This window comes from Corvus brachyrhynchos, unplaced genomic scaffold, assembly GCF_000691975.1.
Source record: "Corvus brachyrhynchos isolate BGI_N302 unplaced genomic scaffold, ASM69197v1 scaffold188, whole genome shotgun sequence".
Lineage (NCBI taxonomy): Eukaryota > Metazoa > Chordata > Aves > Passeriformes > Corvidae > Corvus > Corvus brachyrhynchos.
In genome coordinates this window covers 2,186,180-2,205,966 of record NW_008239647.1, presented here as the reverse complement: position 1 = coordinate 2,205,966, position 19,787 = coordinate 2,186,180, and the positions used below count along the sequence as shown (strand labels likewise).

Below are 19,787 nucleotides of genomic sequence, written 5' to 3'. Positions count from 1 at the left end.
AGGAGGGGAGATCACAGCAACTGTCCACCAGAGGAATAACTGTGTCTCCAATCAGGTGATCAGGAGCAAAGAAAATCTGTCGGGATTCAGGGCATCTGCAAATGAATGGGTGCCAGCAATCTGTGCTCCGACAGCCTTGCCAATGAAATCTGCGGCAGGAAAGCAATCAGACATTCAGCTAGCAAGACAGAAGCGGGCTTTTGAAGAAGGCAACATTTCAGTGTCTATCTGCACTGGGAACTTGATTCAGTGATTCCTTTTTAGTGAGGGGCAAGGAAAGGCAGTGAACCCCCGTTTAAGGTACTAAACAGAATACCTGCATCAACATTTGTGGAATAAAAATGACGTGTAGCCAATCCACACCTGAACACCCTTCCCTCGTCTCCATGTGTTCTTTAGATGTCAAGCTCTTTGGCTTAGGGATGGTTCAATCCTACCTATCAAACATGCTGTTTGTGCTCTTCATAAGTAAACATATAATGAAGGTATAGACACATAGGATTTACTGGGCTCCAGCAAAAGTAACTGAAGGGAATTCTCTGCCCTTGGTTATGCAGGAAGTTTGATTAGATGATGTATCAATACCATTGGGTCTTAATAATCTTTAAATCTATGCCTCTCACTCAATTCTTTAGAATTCTTTAGAAAGTCACTGAATTCTTTAGAAAAACAATGACTTCATCTGTCTTTGGTTCAGAGCCACTGTATTGAACTTACAAAGGTTGAATGACACTTTACAAATACATGGTCTCCTTGCTAGGTGTTTATAATCTTTGCTCATGATCATGGTAATTGACTAACCTCCCAAAAAACCCATGCAGATACTACTAGAAGAGGCCACAGTCTATCCAAAGGGTCCATACCACAGCCCACAGGAAGGTGCTGGATCTCTTCATTAGTCAATACGTGTTTATTGATGGAGGAATGACTAAAGCCAAGAACACATCTGAATAAGTGGAAAAAGAATGAGTATTAAAAAGTTGAATACATTTTTTCATTACAGACTGTTCACTTAACTCTAACCGTGACTTGTTTTCAAGAGTCTAGAGGGAAGTGAATCATACTCATTAGGAAAATCAGCCTCCCCACAATCAATCCAGTGACGTAATCTCTACTGTGTAGTTATTGCACTGGAGATAATGGCATGGATTTAATGAACAACACATTTCTATATGAGGCAAACTATGTATCCAAAAGAATGCAGCTACCTCCAGGGTGCCACCTGCATTACTGTGCAGTGGCAGGGTGCTGTGTTCATAAACAAAGTTTGGGTAGGAACGAGGGAGCTACGATGTTGAATCTTAAAAAATGATGGCTTTGTGGTTCAAGCTGCTTTTACATGGACATAACTGGTACCTCTCAATCCGTGTGACCTGACTGTGTGATCTGACTACTGTCACTAGTCAGAAAGAAGTTGGAGCCACATGGCACCCACCAGCTCCTACGTGTGATCATCTACCATGGCCTTTTAGACACGCCTTTGCACTGATTGTCTGATCTGAGTTGGACAAGAAAAGAAGCAATTCAGTTTGGCAGGCCTTCCAGACCTGTGATTCCTCCTCAGCAGGAGAGCAGCAGTGGTGACACTGCCTGTGTAAGTGGCCTGCCCACAACCCAGTTCCCTCTGTGAAACAGCCATGGCTTTCTTGAACTGACAGATGCTGTGGCAAGAGATCTGATCTGGCCTCATTGTTTCCAGTGACTCAGAACCAAAATCCTTCTTAATCAGTCCCCAGCACTGTCCCTCATGGGATCTTAGAGTAGAGTAGAAGAGAAAAAACCAAAAGGGAAGTGAAGGGAAAGAAAAGTTGGAAAGGACTTAAAACCACCAACTAGTCCAACTGCCTGACCACTTTGATCACCTCTCTAGAAAGCCTATTCCAGTGTCTGACCACCTTTTCAATAAAGAAATTTAATCCTTCCCTGATGTAGTTTTGAACCATTCCCATGCATCCTGTCACTGGATACCATGGATTGGCACCTTTCATCCCCCTTCCCTCCTCAAGAATCTGTAGACAGCAATGAGTACTTTACAATTTTATTGGAAGCTTCGTATCCTGATTATACATAGACCAGACTTAGCTGGGGTGGTCAGGTAAGGTCTGTGTCAGCACTGGAATAATCACACCCTTAACTCTCCATTCAGTGTGGCTGAAATTTCCATGTCCCTCTCAGCAATCTTCATCCTGCCACCTGACCACGAAGATATCTCTTGCTGCAGGGCCTGCAAGAGCATCCAGCAGTGAGCAGGAGGCCATGCAGATCATAACCTGGCTGACCACTGAGTTAGGAGGCATGAGAGAAAGGTGGCAGGGCACTGTGGTCGAATCAGTCTGTCAGGGAAACTGTCCTCTTAAAGCATCCCCCTCTCAGGCAGCCCCTGGGAAGGGAGGAAGAGGAGTCTGATGGCTGCAGCAAGGACTTGAGGATTTGCTCCAAGCTGCAATGCTGACTCACCCAGCCAACCTGGCAAAGAGGCTTTTTTGAACTTGGCGAATAGCTGCTAGCTGCCACCGCTAGTTTCCTCCCCTGAAGAAAGCAAGCAATTCCTCAGAAACACAGAATCACAGAATATTCTGAGCTGGAAGGGACCCACAAGGATCATCAAGTCCAACACTTAAGTGAATGGCACACATGGGGATTGATGCCATGACCATGGCATCATTAGCACTGGGCTTCAACCAACTGAGCCTCATTTGGTATTTCTATGCCAGCCACACGTAAGACACCCTCGTTCTTGAATGCCTTGTGGAAACGGGATTTCTTTTCTTCCCCTCCCCCTGATTATTGTGTTGGGGCTAGCAGGATCATAGGGCAATGTGAATGCTTGCTACAGAGGTGGCCAGAGGAAGAAAAACAGATGACCAAATAACTTCAGAAGAATGGGAATTGCCTCCAGGGAGCTCCCCTTCATCCTGCTCTCTCATCAGCTGAGAGATATTCAACAGCGTCCTGCTCTGCTAGTCACTGAATATTTTATATCATGGCTACAACCAGTGCATTTGTATTCCGTTTCTCTCTTTCGTCATATCTATTATAAACGAGTAGTGTCTGGGAACTCTCCCAGGGAAGATTTGCCTGGATGGCTGTGGATATTTTATAGTCAAATTGTGAGAGTAAACCAGCTTTCAAGTTCTGTAGTGGGGGAAAAAAAAGGTAATAAAAGGGTTATTAAAAAAATAAATAAATGTCGGGATTTTATACAGCTACTTTTTGTAGCGACAGAGCTTCAGTTTGCTCCACGATGGAGCTGGAAAAGGCTTGGGATGGGAGACACCCTCTTGCTGGCACTGTCTGCTGACAGGAACAATCTGATATGCTCTTGCTGGCACCTGGCTTGGCAGTACTGTGCTGGCACTAGGTGAGCCAGGGGTTGTGGCTGTGACTGCAGGCATCAGGGATAGATATATGGGAAGTGAGGCATGGCTCCAGATTGGAGCAAGCCCACCTTTACCTTCATATTGTTGCATATGTGAGATGGATGGGAGGGCAGGGCCTGTCTCCTCATTTTGCAGAAGTCCTACTGAGTCCTACACCCTCCTCAAAGCCAGGGCTAAAGAGGAAGAGCTGAGTAAACTTGTTTTGCCCTAAGGACTCTGAGAGGACTTCAGCCAATAAGGGCATCAAGCCTGGCATCAAGGAACTGAGCTTCAACTTGCAGACAGATACATGGTGGGTTTGCTGGACCAAGTAATGTATTCCACAGGCCAAGAGAAAAAGAACTTTTTTCTCATTTCATTCTCTTTCGATCTCTGTCTCTATCTAGTCAGTCTAATTTTAAAATTTGCCCTCAGCATTCAAGAGTCTGTCCACCCCACAGAAAATTTATCAGCCCCTTTGTACAACAAGAAGAGAACAGGGATCAGGCAGGGGCCATAACATTGGGTATGAAGGGAAAAATCAACAGACATAAAAGGTGTCTGAAGCTGAGGAAAAGAAAATAGCACTCAGAGGCTTTCTTAGGTCTTCGGAGGCACTGTAGCTTTTGGGTAATTTGTGGATGGAGCAAATCAGTAAAGAGTTAAAAAGCTAAAAGCGAAAAACCTGTAATGAATTGATTCTCTGTCATGTCCAGCCCACCCCATCTCCAGACCAACCACCACAAGAGAACTGTTAAACCGAGCTCTCTTCCAAAATCAAGCAAGTGTTGATGAGCTTTTACTTTACCTGTGAAATGAACTTGGGAATATGACACAGGAAAAAAAGCAAGAGGCCTCCACTCTCCACATCTTTTTTTTGCTAATCTCCCACCAGTCTGGGCCAGTCTTCATCAAAGAATGAGATCCCTTTCCGAGCCTCCAGGAGAAGACGTGCAGGCATTAGGCAGCAGAGCTGGCTTACCGTAAGGGCCAGCTGCAGGGAACATGAGTTCACCAGAGAGCATTAGCAGCTGGACTCTGTCAGCTAAGCAGGACCAGCAAGTCCAGGAAAACCTGGTGTAAGCCAACACTGACAGTGCTCTGCCTGAGCAACCTACCACTACTGGCATAACTACAACATGGAGCAGCCTGTCTCCAGGCGGAACCCAGGTGTTGGGGTCCCTCCCCCGCCGTGTAGCCCTGGGAGAGGGGCCCTGAGGGCACAGACACGGGGTTTCCCTGCCCCTGCTCAGCCTCGTTCCCATGGGTTGGTTTGTGTTCCCTGCGCGGGCAGAAGGACCCTTGGTCCCGTGACTGGAACAGTTCCTCGGCAGAGCTCCGGCCATGCGGCTGGAGAAATAAACATCTCTGAAACATCTACCAAGAATCTGTCCACATATATATTTCTTTTCCGCGGGACTCCTGGTTTGATACAGGCGTGTTACAGTCTCCGCACTGTAACACCCAGGTGTGTGAGAACACCTTTGACCTAGCCCGATTCCAAGTGCAGAGAGCAGATATGAACCCTCAAAACACAGACACAGATGGAGACCTGCTCAGTGAACTGCAGTCCAGCTCCTAGGCCCTGACACCCATGGTGTCAGGGTTTCAGCCTTGCCCAGATTTTGCAGTTTTAACCTCTCAGCCGTGCCACATGTACACAGAGACGTGGCCAGACTCAGGAGCCTGTTCCCTCCCAATGACATCTACAGTACTGAGCAGAGAGCTGTTAATTAACCCCACTTATTGAAGGGCAGACACATTCCTGCCTGGGCCCTGATTTTTCAGTCAGGCTCTAGTCCAGCAGGTGATTAATAACCCTGTGTGCTGTGGGAAGAGTGCATCTATTATTCAAATTAATGAAATTATAATCAAGAGGTGACGAATTAGCAGTTGCTCCTTGACTGGATGTGGAAACTCATTAGTATGCCAGGCGCTTCTGTGGTGCTCGCTGTACTCGAGGCTTACAGTAGTGAGACGAGGGAGCCAGGCAGAGCAGGCAGCCCCTTGGCACAGCTGGGGGAGCACACATCCTGCCCACCCCAATATAGCTGTAGCCTCCACAGAGCTCTCTGGTCCCACAAAGCCCCTTCAGCCTCTTCTCCTCTCCAATGGACAGACTGGCTGTAAGGTGCTGCCCCAAGGATGGGCTGTGACAGCCTCACAACCCTGACACTGCTGGGCTGCAGGACAAGTGTTTGAGAGCAGCAGCCCACCCTGTTGCTTGGAATCCTGGAGTAGGACTCCCACCCTCTGGAATTGCTGGTCACAGGCACAGCTGCTGGAGCAAGAGGCTGGAGATCTTCCCCAGGAGCCCACATGAGGCTGGGTTTACCCCTCCCCAGAGGGTACTCACCAATGTGCTTCCCGTACATGTGGTAGTAAAAGGAGACACAGTAATACTTGGCAGTGATATTGTAGAGGGGGCTGATGAGCCGGGCTTTGTCTCCTGTCACCCGGGGCCGGGATGCCTCGATGAACATGTAATAACCTGCAGAATGAGAGAGAAAGGTGGGCAAAGGCAGCACACACTGGGTCTCCCTTCCTCCAAATGATGGGATGCCAGCACGGCTGGGAGAACACCCCTCCTCTGTGGGACATGGCCTTGCTCTTCCCAACTGCTCTGCACCCACTGTGATGCTGGCCAGAGACACTTGCAGGATGCCTGCAGTGCCTCCTCTGCCTCAGCAGTATTTAGGGACGAGCAGGAGAGATGGGCATCTGCAGACCTGCTGTGAGCACACATAGCAGGTGAACTCCTGAACATGCACATGCTCTGTCTGGGTGCAAAATGAGCCTTGCTGCTGCAGCACAAGGAGCCTCAGGGCTGACTGCACTGTGCAAGGAGAACCCCAGAAAGAGAAACCATTCCAGACTAATTTCTTTGCCTCAAGTAGAGGGAGAGAGGATTTGGTACATCTAGCCTAAACAATATTGTTGTCTAAAGAGAACAATACCAAAGCAGTTGTTAACAGCCCAAGGAGGAACAGATTAGCCATTTAATTTGTTAACATCATTTTCAATGCTCAATCAGGTTGGTGTACTGAACACTAATGGGAAAAGCCATTTCCTCAGCTGGCCATTGGATGTTCCCATTTTTTTCTGAGTTCAAAGTTATGTGTTTGCATATAAATTTACTTCTCTTATTACAGAAAGAAGGATGTAATATCCAGCTAAACTGGATAGCACTGTATTCCATGCACAGCTACCGTGAGCAATAAATAACACCAGTCTCCTTCAGCTATAGGTGGGGCTTCCTTCTGCCCCACAGGCAGCTTCTGTCTGCTCTCTCATGCTTCTGTGCTTGGTACTGAGGAGATCTGTTTGCATCCCTGAGAACTTCTTTGAGGAAACAGCTCACTAAAACCTACAGGACCGTTTCTAGGTGTTAGAGATGTTCTCCTTCTCATTAATCCATTTTTTACTTCAAAACAAGCATCAAACAGTGCAAGGGCATTAGGCAGCAGGCAATTAGCTGATAACAAGAACTAATGCTCACACTATTCCCTTCAACAAAGTTGTGGGTGTTTTAATTGTGTGTTTAATTCCAGTCAGTAACATGCAAATTAACTGCCTGCTCCCTGCACTCTGTGTGATGTAGAAAGCAGATCAGCCCTCCATCAGCTCTCAGAGCTGTAAGACTCCTGAAAAGAGACGGTGTGCACCTCGCCTCTCCAGCCAAGCCAAAAAGAAATCCAGACAGGTGCCTACCCTCCGGCGTACCGCTGATGTCCGTGGGGGGCCCTGTGTTGACGGTGCGCTTGGGGTTCTGGGTCAGGGCATTCTGCCGGGTCCAGTCAAAGTTGTCCATCTTGTCCTGCATGAAGCCACAGATCTTCTCGTCCTCAAAGCGGCAGGTGTTATCTGTGGGCATGGGGAAGAGAAGGGGCTGCTAAGCTGCTGCTTTTCAAACACCCTCCCCAAGCTGCCTGGGTGCTCGCAGCAGTGCTGTGTCACTACTGAGGCTCTGTGTCAAGCCGGGGGCAGATGGGCAGCCCCCAACCTCAGGAGGAGGCTGCAAAGGAAGGCATCACAGAAATCACAGAAATCACAGAATGGGTTGAGTTGGAAGCAGCCTCAAAGACCATTCAGTTCCAAACCGATTGCCATGGGTGGGGATGCCATTCACTTGATCAGGTTGCCCAGAGCCCCATCCAGCCTGACCCTGGACGCTTCCACAGATGGGGCACCCATAACATCTCCGGAAAGCTTGTTCCAGTGCCTCACCACTCTGTGAGTAAGGAATTTATTCTTAAAATCAGATCTGAATCTCCTCTTTCATTTAAAAATGTTCCCCTTTGTCACTACCCATACTACATCAGTGATTAGTGCTGTTACGGAAGTGTTAATCCAGGCTGATGGATATGATGGTCTGACAAAATGGAATAAAGCTACTAAGGCTAAAGAGGAAGAGATTCTCTGAGACATCCGAAGGGGCAAATGTATAGGAGCATAAAAAGATCACCGAAGGCAAACTGGCTACAAGGTATTTATATCAGAACAACTTGATGGTAGAATAATTTCCCCAGGAGAGAGGAAAAAGTAGCAGCAGATGACCCCCCTTCAGGCTATATATTAAACTAAACTATGACACACATGAAAAAAATCAGCTGTGGAGAAGAGGTCAGCTCAGTGCGACAAACGTGTCATTTAGCCAGAGTACATCTAATTTATGTCAGCTAAAAGGCACATTTGATTTTGCAGCTTGTGCTGGTTCCCCTAACAAAATAAAACACGTAGGTAAAAGATTTTTATGTAGGATCAACCACATGTGCAATAGGGCTTGCTTTTATTACTACCACAAGATGGTTACACCCTACAGCAATATTGTAAGACATGAAAAATCTTGTGCATAGACATAACCCAATATGGACTTGCAGAAATTGAAATGAATTGGACATGACCAGGCTGAAGATTGTAACCTTTGTGTTAAAAAGGTAGTTTTGAGTCACAAAAGCAAAGGCCAAGAACCAGCTTTACACTGCTGACACAATAGGAGAGGGATGGATAAAACAGGAAAAAAACAAAGAGAAAACAGGTCTAAGAACTGATGTGAAAACTGCTGTGTGTTGTGAAAGGTCCCTGGGCAGAAACCAGAGCTGGAGAATGAGCTGGAAGTGGGATCTCGGACCTTGTGAGTGATGTAGATACAGCAAGCACAGATATCTTTATTTGCTGCTTTTATGTAAAAGCAAGGAAATGTGCTATGAAACTGAAAGATAAAGCCATGAAAGAACACATACACAAAGGAAAACAAGGCTCTTGACAAGGTCTTGGGATGTGCTAGGAACCTCATCCATGGCATGCTGGTGCAAGACTCAAATTTGGTGTTTACCTCCTACCCTAATCTATCATGCCTAGATGAAGAGAAGCCCAAACGCCTACTGGGGCTTCCGCATTCTTGTATCTTCAGTGATGACTTGCTCTGGTTCCTGGGCAGGAGGCTTTTTCTCCTAGCATGGGTGACTCTGGCAGGACATGTAGGGCAGAGCAGGGTCCTCAACCTATGGGCTGGGTGCCAAGAATGGGACAGACAAGGGAAGTTTTCTGCAATGTCAGGGCCAAAAGCTCCAGATGCAGTACAATGTGATGTTAGGAGCTTCATACACCTACCATACACACAAAATCTGTTATCTTGTACCAGAGAAGAGAGGCTGCTCATGAAATGAACAGAATCTTGACTCTGAGATGCTGCACCTTCTGATGGCTACCCTGTAGCGAGCATCCTCCCCATCCCCTCCCATTTGGAAATGAAAACGACTGAAAATGTAATCCAAACAGACATGAAACCCTGTGGTAGGGAAGTGGATTCCCCCTTCTTGCCTGTCTCTTTCCAGCATCCCATCAAAGCAGTGAGAAAAGAGGATGCAGCCTCCTGCTGTGGCCTGCAAAAATGTCTTTGCCAGCATAGGTTGGACAATGTGTGGCAAGCCAAGGCCTGGTTCACAGACCAGGGCAGCTGGGTTTCCCATAAGCTCAGTGGGAAGCGCCACATGCCCCCTCCTTTGGGCTGAGCACAGCCATCGGGAGCTTGTCTGGGCTGGCCACTTAACTGCTGATTAACCCTGGCTAAGTGCTTTCTGTTCAGTCTGCTCATTTCTAATTAGCATCCAAATCCAAATTAGCCACTGCTGAGCAGCAGCTAGCACAGGAGCCTGAACAGCACCTGGAGCTGAAGGAGAAGGGAGCAGAGGACAGGACAGATGCTCGCAGGGTCTGAGACAGGGCAACTGTGTGGGATAGGGGGCCTCTTCCATCCCCAGAACAAAGAAATGGAAGGAGAAAAGAGTGAGAAAGCAGCTCCTAAGGGTCCTTCTTCAGCTCTCATGGCTGAGAGAAGGAAGTTCATGGCTGTGGGAGATACCCAGTGGTCCTCAAAGGAGGGGCTGGAGCCTGCAAGCTTGCTGATGTTGCTGGGTTGTGTAACACTCCTGGTTTCTCTCCACTGGAACAAAGACAAACATCTGCATGACTCCAGCTCATGGGCTGCCAGCTGCAGATGAAAGAGACACATTTTCTCTTAGAATGGCATTATCCTACACAGCAGGATCCACCATGACTGTCCTTTTGCAAAAGCATCAGGGTGGTTTGCACCTCTGACCCTGTTGATTATGTGAACCTTCAAAGAAAGATGACATCTTTCTCCAGCACAAAATTACCTTAACAGGGAATATCTGGCAGAAAGCAGCATTGGAAGCTGTAACACAGAGGTCAGACAGGCAACTGCCTGAAAGGGAACAAACCACAAATGAGGAGGCACACAAATCAAAGGAAAGGCAGATTAAGGAGAAAGCACAAGCTCAGGTGGAGATCAGAGAGATTTGTGCAAGACAATAGGACCTGAGAACAGCATTCCCAATGTAGCACCAAGGCCTGGTTGTGCCAGCCTGGTGGACTACTGTGCCTCATTTGTAAGAAGCCACACACATGGGATGAGACTGCTCAGAGAAGTTGACACAAAAGCCTATGGAGAGCTCTTTTAATGTCCAAACTGGGCCCTGAGCACATCCTCTCCTCTCACTCAAATGCAGCTACTTCCAGAAGGCAACGCTTCTAGCAGAGCGCATAAAAGAGAGAAGGGTCCCATGCATCACAGATCAAGCGACACTGTTGCTTAATCAACAACATGATCCATCTTATGTGCACCACTGGCTGTGCAGGATGCAGGAGTTTGTGACTCCAGCACATCGCCTCTGCTGAGCTTGGGAGCTCGAGGCACTTTGCAACAACTAATGAACAAGGCTTCTTAACTTCTCTGTAACATAGCAATGCCTCTCTGTGTATCTTCTGCATTACATGTGGGGAAACAGATGCACAAAGACAGAGAAACACATTTAAGGTCACAGCAGGCAGGGCCTAAGCTGGAAACAGAACCCAAGTGCTCCGACTCCTGGTCCTTTGGTTTAAAACAAGCCACAGGAAAGCAAAGCTCTGTGGTTTCTCTGAGCTACAAGTGGAGGTGCCATGAATAACTAGGAAGTGTTCAGCGTGGTTTGGGACACTGCCAGCATGTCACCTCTGGATGGTTATCAACAAGGTTCACTAGGAGAAACCTTGCAGATCCAGCCAAAAAGAAGTCAGATCACCTGCTGTGCCTCAGAGGCCACAGAGGTGATCTGACTTTTGACCTGGATTGCGTGTTGCAAACCTTGAAGACTTTGGCCATTTGCCAGGGATCCTGGCTCATCATCAAGGTGTAAATGAAGCTTCCTGTTTAAAATTTAAGTAGTGGATTTAAAGATTGGACACAGAAGTTGTTCTCTGGATTGTGATAGATGAGATGGAGGTGGCAGGGGAGCTGCCTCCTCAAAGGCTGGAGTTAGTGCTGTCTTCACCAAACAGATTTCCTAGGCAGGCTTTGCAGTGGTGGCAGCTCAGAGTGAAGAGATGTTTGCTCACAGTTAGACACCTCCCTGCACTCCCAGGGGAGGGACCCTCTGTTGTGGCTATTAGCATTTCTTGCTGCTTTGCCTTCTTGAGAAACATAATGGAAGTTTTACTTTCTAGTCCTTTGGGGAAAGCCATGCCTGGTTCTGAAATTCTGGCTGCCAGATGAATGTAAAAATAATAATCCTATTCTAGCTGCAGACTATGGGTGAATAGCAGATGGAGTGCACTTGCATAAAATTGCCTGGATCTTTTAGCTGTGGCCTGACAACTGACACTGGCTTGGTGCATAAAGGACCACTCTCTGAGCCCCGGCTCTGTTGCAGACCTGCTGTGTGACCCACAGGCTATCACTTTCTGGACATCAATTTCCCCATCTAGAAAATGAAGACAATGAAAACTGTATTGAGACCTCAAAGTATGTCATGATCTAAGAAAGAACATTCAACATTCTCTGCCATTGCAAGCTTCTGGGGATTTTATAACCAGTAATGGAAGGAAGCTTCACAATGCTCTAACTGGTTAAGTCATCCTATTTGCCATCAGGATACAAGGAACCGTCACCTTTTTTAACCTTTGCATTACAAACATTCTTGAAGAATGGGCACACACTTGAGTAATCCAACTCTAAACACAGGCTGACATCTCATTCCCACATGTTCTTACCTGAACACACTTGGATTCCTCTGGACTCTGAGCATTATCAGAGACTAGACACACAAGCAATAGATGGTAAGCAACAAGCCAGGCTAATCTACATCAACCAACATCTACCATGGATCACCACCCACTGTACTTGTCCATGGTCCCAAAATCACGGTTTTAGCACAACACAGCCAGACTGCAGGTATGTGAGAAATAGTGTTGCTGCTCTAGAAGGGCAAGACAGGTTGGTTAACAGAAAAATAAACCAGCTATGCCATATACTTTTTAATGACCCCATCACCAAGGTTGCAAGGTTACATCTGATAGAACAAGGGAAGCTAAAACACCCACTGCTGAGGAACTGGAGTGGCTTGTGGGGCAGCACTCCAGAGTTTAGTTTAGAAAGCAAAGGTTATATCCAAAAAAATTGCAGAGGAGGTAAGAAGGACAGAGCAGATTCCCCAGCACTGGAATTTGGTCATGACATTAAAATAATCAGTTATTCTAAGACAACTTTCAGGTAAAATCTTAGAATTAAGATAGTTCTTAGGCAGTTTTTTAAATACGAATTCTACTTTTTAGAACCAGATTAACTGATTTTTAAGAGTCAGTCTTATTGATGACCTCTAAATATTTGGAATTCCCAGTGTCTTTTGTTCACTTCCTCTGCTCTTCCTTTGCTTTTCCTTTATAACCCCAAACCTGGCTCTGTAACCATGCCACACGCATGCCTGCCCCAATGTTATTAACATCTTATTAGGCTGAGAGAGAAAATGCATGAAGAAGTAATTGTATTAAGTGACTCTCAGAGTTTGTAAATTAATCACCATTGTGCATGCCCTTGGATCAGGCTGCCAGAGGCATTAATCATCTAATCTTTGCCTTTCACTCGAGAGCTCTCAATGTTTGCTCCCAGCATTTGGCTAGGCAGCCTAGTGTTAACTTTCCCCTGGGGGTGGTGGTAGCAGGGGAAGTAGGAAAAGAAGAGGTAGCAGGAGGGATTTCCATGTTACTGGGATGAGAGTTGGGGAACTCAGCTGTGGTCCAAAGAAAGAGCCAAAAGCCTTTGGGTCATATTTCACTGGCAGCAGTGAAAGGACTGAAAGGAAAGGGAGTATCTGAAAGCAAGTGTGGTAGATCTGATTTTAGGCAGTCAGTCTCAAGGCATGAACTCATGGGCAAGACCCTCACAAGTGGCCCAGAGGTCTCAATATCCACCAGAGGCTGGGCAGCTTATATCAAGGGGAAACTCTAAGTGCTGGGTTTACTGCATGAAAAATTTGAGTGGCTGAGTGATCCTCTGCCATAGGCAAATTTCCTGCAGTTGTTCTGGACTCAATCAAGCTGCCAAAGCAACCCCAGGCAGGCAATCTGAAGGCTCAGTTTACAAAGACCCCAAGAGATTGACACAATTAGGACTGAAGTTGCTCTGGGTTTACCAGTGATTTATGCAGTGTAAAAGCAAGTGGCAAAAGGCCAGATTTTGTCACTTCCACCTGCGGGCTGGGACGCTTGCCTCCTCCAGCAAGTACTAACAGACACATTCTGGAGTGGGTCCCTGGCAATATGCTCCGTGTTTCCCAGTGAGTCTTCTGTGGAGAATATTTAAAGAAGATCAGGAAGTGAGGAAAAGCAAGCAAATGATATCAGGAATTAGAGCCACGAAATCCCTCTGACTCTGTAAGAAGCTCCTACTCTCAGGCAGAGTATGGTTCATCAAAGCATCCTCAGAGTGTGAACGTGCAAGAATTAACACCTTGTGGCTGCCTTAGGAAGACAGCTCCCTATCCTGATTCATGGCTGCCATCACCTAATCCTGGCTTCTTCTCCCCCCTGCTACCCTGCAGTGCAGCAGTAGCACTCAGCTCCACACACAGTAACACATAAAAACACTGCATACTGACTCAGCAGCTGGAAACAGGGAGACACAGCCCCATGCTCTTCATGGAGCACTAGCAAGTAGTCTGCCCATATCTGCCCAAGAGCTTTGCCTGGGCTTACATCCTGCAATCAAAGCTAAGAGACCTTGTTGCATTCCCTGAAGATCATTCCCCCACTACTTACAGCAAGCTGGAATTCCTCTTTTATGCTCAATGGGCACTATCATGTTGGTGTTAAAGACCATCATTCTTAGACATTGTGTATTCTGCTCTCAAAATCAATGGGAACTCTGGATGTTCAATACAGATGGGCCTGCATCTTGCCAGGAATGACCAAAAGGTAAATTAATCAAGCTAACAGTGATGACACTGGAAGGGAAGAAGAAAGGGACTGTGCTCAAGGAGTTTGCAAGAAGTGCCAGATCTGAGCTGGAGACTGCTCCATACAAGCCCGCAGATGTACCAAGTGATATATTTCATAGTCAGAAGAGGATGGGGAATATTCCTAAACACAGATATTTTGGGGAACATTTAATAACCTGCTTACTGGAAGTAGATTGCTCATGCTGGGGTGGGGAGGTAGGTGTTCAAGATCACAGTCTACCCAGTCACAGAGATATCAGGTGTGAGTGAGAGGCATATCCCTGGTGTAAATCTCCTGGCAATAACTCGAGGTACAACAAATGGCAATGTTTACTGGAAGCTTTAGTGTATGCAATTTCATCTTCTTTTGGGGAAAAAGATTTGACAAAGTCAGCTGTGTATTCCAGCCGCTTGTCTTGCCTGATCTGTTGGACCACTCGACTAACATGCATTGCATTCAAAGTATTAACACAAAGGTCTTGCTGCTTACCTGTTGGATTGGGATAGTTGATTGCTGGAAAAAGAAATAGAAAAACAAGTCAGAATAGCTAGTACTCCTCCAAGTCACAAATCATAATCAAAGTGTGAAAATAAAACAAACACATCAAGAAAGGTCACAAATGCATGAGTCTCCTGGCAGCATCCCTGTAAAAAAGCAGTGCTTGGTGCCTGTGTTGGTGTGGAAAAAGATGCTGACACTCTGATCCAAGCAGCAACAGACCTTAAGAAAATCCCACCTAATGGGTGATCCTGGGATTGCATAGGGAAACCCTTCTGGCAACACAAGTAGTTTCCTGCTGGAGCACCCAGTGGGATAGCACCCACTTAGAAACCAAAGCTTGGTATCTAAGAGGGGCATCAAAGCAGTTTGATGCACTGTGGAAGTTTGAGATGACAGGTATGCTGGGGACACCAGACATGTTGTCAGTCCATGGGACAAGAAGGTTGTGTGAAATCAAGCAAACATAGAAGGAGAAGGATCTGTACTTTCTGCTGAAATAGAGAGTAAAGAAATCACAGAGTTGTGGGAATAGAGCTGTGAGCTGTTGGAATGATGGGGAGAGAAGTATGGTCAATGTATATCAATGGGATAATCCAGGATTCAAGGTATTGGACAGAGCTACAGCCTTAGGGGTGACTAGTTAGGAAAGGAATCATGCATTCAGCTCTGGAAATAACTGAAGTCTCCCGAAATCCTCTTAGTTTTATGGGTGTGTGGCTAATACACAGCATCCAGTGGCTATCTTGTGTAATATGCCTCTGTACCATGGGGAGTACAGCATGGCCTGACTGGGGTTTTGGGGATCTCCTGTCCACAGAGTGCAGAGTGCAAGTCAGAGCTGCTGAGTGAGGGATGAGTGGACACTGACCTTCAGAGGTCTCTATTTAGTGCTCTGCATTAATGGCAACATCCAAAACACAGTCAGATGTGATAGCACTGTGCCATCAGAACTCCTCAGAGCACAGAGACCCACCCAAGGGTCACAGAAGACCACACCTCTGCCTGCCCACATCCCCAGGCCTGAGGCTGGGACCTGCTCTCGTAGGCAGGACCGAGGAGGAGACACCTACGTTCCATGTACCGGATGATGCGGGCAGCCATGTCTCCAGCCCCAAAGCTGGTGATGGGCGTCAGGCGAACTTCATAGCTCTGAGGCACTTTCAGGTTGGGCAAGATGTGCTCCAGCAACAGGCCTTTCTCCATTTTCTTCACAGGAATGAAGGTTTGGATGGTGTTTCTCTGAGAGAGCTGCACAGAAAAAGAACCCACAATGTTATAAAAATCCTGAAAATGGAAACCTGAGCAATCCTGTCCATCATCTAACACCCTATTCCTCCTCTTCCTATACAGACATATACCTCGTTGCTCCATGAGACCTTCATGCAGTATTGATTTGAAAATGGCCATCCCTGGTACAGAACAGTGATCAGCAGCCTGAGCGCTCCCTGAAGGGAAGCCTTGGTGTCCTCCTGACTGTAGGGACAACTTGAACTACAGGTCCTGAAGCAACTTTGTGTCAGAATCAATGGCTTCAGAAGGGAGAAAATGAACCCAGTTCACCCCTGTTAGTGCACCCAGGTCCTGTGCAAACATAGCACGGCATTTCACCAAGATACCCTTCAGTTCACAATCACTGCTGCAGAATTCATTCATTTGCTGCCTGGGCCGTGTGGCATTTCATTTCATGTCTCACTGGGACCAGTCTGCTACCATACTTCCTCAGCGACCTTCCATAGGGTCCATCCTTGAACCCTACCCCACACTGTCCTGCAGACTAGAGCAAGGGGTCTAGTTCAAGTCGATGGTTCTCTGGAGTCCCTCATAGGCTCCCTCTTCCTCTGATGCCCATTGGAAGGGGCTGAACTATGCTAGCTGAACCACAGCAGCTAAACATTGTTCAGTTTGCTAAGGCAGCAGGGCAGTTTCAAGAAAACAATGGGGAAAATATCGTTATCAAAATCACCACCACTAAAAATGATGAATTACATGTCAGTGAAACTTCCCTGCCATGGTCATGCTTGCTTGGCCGGGAAAGGACAAGAACGAGGATTGCATTGTGAAGATAAAATTTCCTGCCTGTTGCTGTGCAGTGCCTGGACCCTTGTGGCAAGATATATTACTGGGGATGCTGGTCCTGGTAAAAAGACCTTTGTCAGGACTTTCCATAGTCCAGCGTCCACTAAGCTTTCCCCTGCCTCTGATATATCCTCTAGGCTGAAGTTTTCATCACAAAGGCAATTCTCCTGACAGGCAGTCTCAGTGTTTGCCATTAACTCTGAAGTTACAGGATTACTGGAACGGGAGGAAGGTTTACAGCAAATCTGTCAGTGTAGAGTGTGTGGGGCAAGAAGATGGAGTGAGGGCACAGCAGAAGTGGAGGCCACTATCAAAGCAGGGCAGGGGGCAATGCCGACGTGGCCCTTAGTAAAAAGGAGTACATGCAATCCCTCCTCTGCTTGTCCCAAGCCCTCTCATATGTAACTCTAAGTTCAAACTCAGAAGCAATGGCTGCTGCTGTAGAGCTTTCCAACACGACCAGGACACAAAGAAGATGGAGTGAGGGCACAGCAGAAGTGGAGGCCACTATCAAAGCAGGGCAGGGGGCAATGCCGACGTGGCCCTTAGTAAAAAGGAGTACATGCAATCCCTCCTCTGCTTGTCCCAAGCCCTCTCATATGTAACTCTAAGTTCAAACTCAGAAGCAATGGCTGCTGCTGTAGAGCTTTCCAACACGGCCAGGACGCTTTGACCCACCTCCTTGATCTGCCCACAGTTTGGACGGTGTTCCCAAGGGAAGGGGCAGGGACTGGTCCCTGGGAACCCGTGGCTGCGTGTGGTTCTCACAGTGAAAAACACTTTTGCGCCTGCCTTACAGATTGTACCTCTGTGAGACCTTTGTGCCTGAACAGATCAGGGTGTAAGTTGCTTGAGGAACTACTTGCTGCAGTCTCCTCCCCCTCCTCCCCTGGATACCAGGGAGCAGAGAGCTGGGAGCTGTTCTGGTGCCTTCCCCCAGCTTGGTGCTGCCCTACAAGGTATCTGGGAGCAGTCCTAGTGGGCAGGACCAGGGCAGTGCCTCTGGGAACCAGAGGCACCAGGATGCTGCTGGGATCTGTTCATATCAAAAATGCCCTATCTGCACACATGCAAGCTGAGTTCTGACCCAGCTGGCATTCCTACTGCTCAGCCCTCCCATCTGCAAGCCCTCCACACTGCTGCTCAGGCCAAGCAGTGGCAGAGCTGGCTCCCAGGGGCAGGCACTTAACCTGGGATCATTAGCACCAGACCCCCAATTATCTGGGAGAAGAGGAGCAGTCAGAAGCCAGAAGCAGGAGGCTGGAGTGGTACAGCTTCTGGCATGGTACCTTTTGGGGAGTGGAGTGTGACTGGGAGGGCTGGCAGCAGCTCCTCCTCACAGGCTGCCGTTTGCTGGGGTGTTGGGAAGGCAGCTAGCAAATAGGAGGAGGTCAGGAGCCATTTCCCTCGTCTAGACATAACCTTTAGATGAGAAACAAAATGGAGAGTCAGAGAGAAACCTGAGGGTGAGATTCAGACAGTGCAAATTCCACCTCAGCCGGGAGTTAGGTGGAATTTGGGTACCTAAAGCCTCTGGGAGCAAGGTCAAATCATGTACTCTCCCACATCATCTAATCCAGGACAAAGTGAGAAATCAGGCTCCAGTCTGGACTGCAAAACTCTGCATCCCCCAGTTGAGTGTATCCGTGGGGACTTGTGTAACCAAATAAATAACTGGCAGCCAACCAGGTTTGGCTGCAAAACAGAAATAATTAAAGGCACATATGCTTCCCATGCGTTGCAACCTCCCTGCTGTCCAGAAGAGACCTGGATCACTAGGTAATGGGAAAGGCACAGTCAAGGCTCAGCATGTATCTCCTCTTGGTGCAGAGAGGTAAAGTTTTATGAGGGTCTTTTCCCTCCACCAAATACTCTGTAGCTAAATCTTCTCTCAGCCTATGTTCTCTCTATTCAATATGCAACTTGGACAGACACAAGAGACTGGCTGCCAGCAAGACTGCCCTCTGCACATCTTTACTACAGTTTCTACAGTCCTGGCATCACAAAAGAACTGGCCCTGGATGTCTTTGGAAAGACTGACTCTTCTCTGTGAAAAGCAGCATGGGCCTTGAGCTAGCTGCAGCTGTCAGTAGAAATAGCCAGGTGCGCTGCCAGCACGGTTTAAAGGGCATGAAATTAGTGCAAGGGAGAAAAGGGGGCAGCTCCAGCCAGCTGCTTGCTGGCATGTAGTCACTAGCACAGGTCCAGCAAACAGAGACATAAAGGCCAAGGTCTGCCTCTGCATCCCCCTCCTTAAACATCCTTTGCATCCCCGATTGCCAGCAGCAGGCCTGTGTAGAGCTGCATGCATCAGTCCAGTAGGAACCCATTTTTCAATCCACTTCAATTGCCATCTGTCTCCCTTTCTCCTGCTCTGTGTGCTCTCTTGTCTCATGCTATCCTGGTATCTCCTTCCTTCCACCCCCTTCTCAGCGCCTCTCCTCCGGATCATGTTGACCCAGTGCTCCAGTTTAATATTGCTGCAGTGCAGTTAATAAAGCAGAGGCTGGTGCAGAGGACAGGGAAACACTGGCCACCTTATTAGAGATGCTGAAGCCTCAGTGGAGGAGCTCATGCAACAAGCTCATTTATCACCAGGCTCAGGAAGCTGCCAGTGGGGCCAGAACAAGAGCACTGCGCAAAGCACAGCCTCGCCTTTGCCTTTACCTCCTTCCATTCCCAATAATCTGAGGAAGGGGATGGGGAAGGAAAAATATCCAAACAAATCCACAGTTTCTACCAGCTGGCTGTGAATATCACACAGGCTGCAGAGGTGAGAATGTTCTTGTAGAGTGGGTCCACTAAAAACACCTTACAAAGGGCAAAATCAGCCCCATGTGGCTTGTGTGTATTCCTGTGCAGTGTATGCAACCTGTCCCTTTCCCCCGCCACTGTAAGCAGTATTAGTGATCAGGGAGAGCTCACTCACACGCACTCAGCCACCAAATCTCTGGGAGCTGCAAACTGGGGCTGCCCTTTCTCATTCCTCACCGCCACCTACCCTGCTGGTGGGTACTGTCTGCCCTTTCCCTTGTTGTATCATTTGAGCCAGCTCATGGTGCTTGCAGAGTGCTT

General features: G+C 47.6%; 1 protein-coding gene across 3 annotated transcripts in view; it reads right to left on the bottom strand.

Annotated features, from left to right (window-relative positions):
• The window catches only part of MDGA1 (MAM domain containing glycosylphosphatidylinositol anchor 1), a 145,154-nt gene that overhangs the window by 10,564 nt on the left and 114,803 nt on the right, over positions 1–19,787 (bottom strand). For all 3 annotated transcript variants that reach the window (XM_017742361.1, XM_017742360.1, XM_008639832.2), the window contains 4 exons: positions 15,707–15,884; positions 14,625–14,648; positions 7,071–7,223; positions 5,716–5,850 (listed from right to left, as the gene is read on the bottom strand). In XM_017742361.1, coding sequence (XP_017597850.1) covers positions 5,716–5,850; positions 7,071–7,223; positions 14,625–14,648; positions 15,707–15,884 — 490 coding nt within the window. The remainder of the gene's footprint in view (positions 1–5,715; positions 5,851–7,070; positions 7,224–14,624; positions 14,649–15,706; positions 15,885–19,787) is intronic.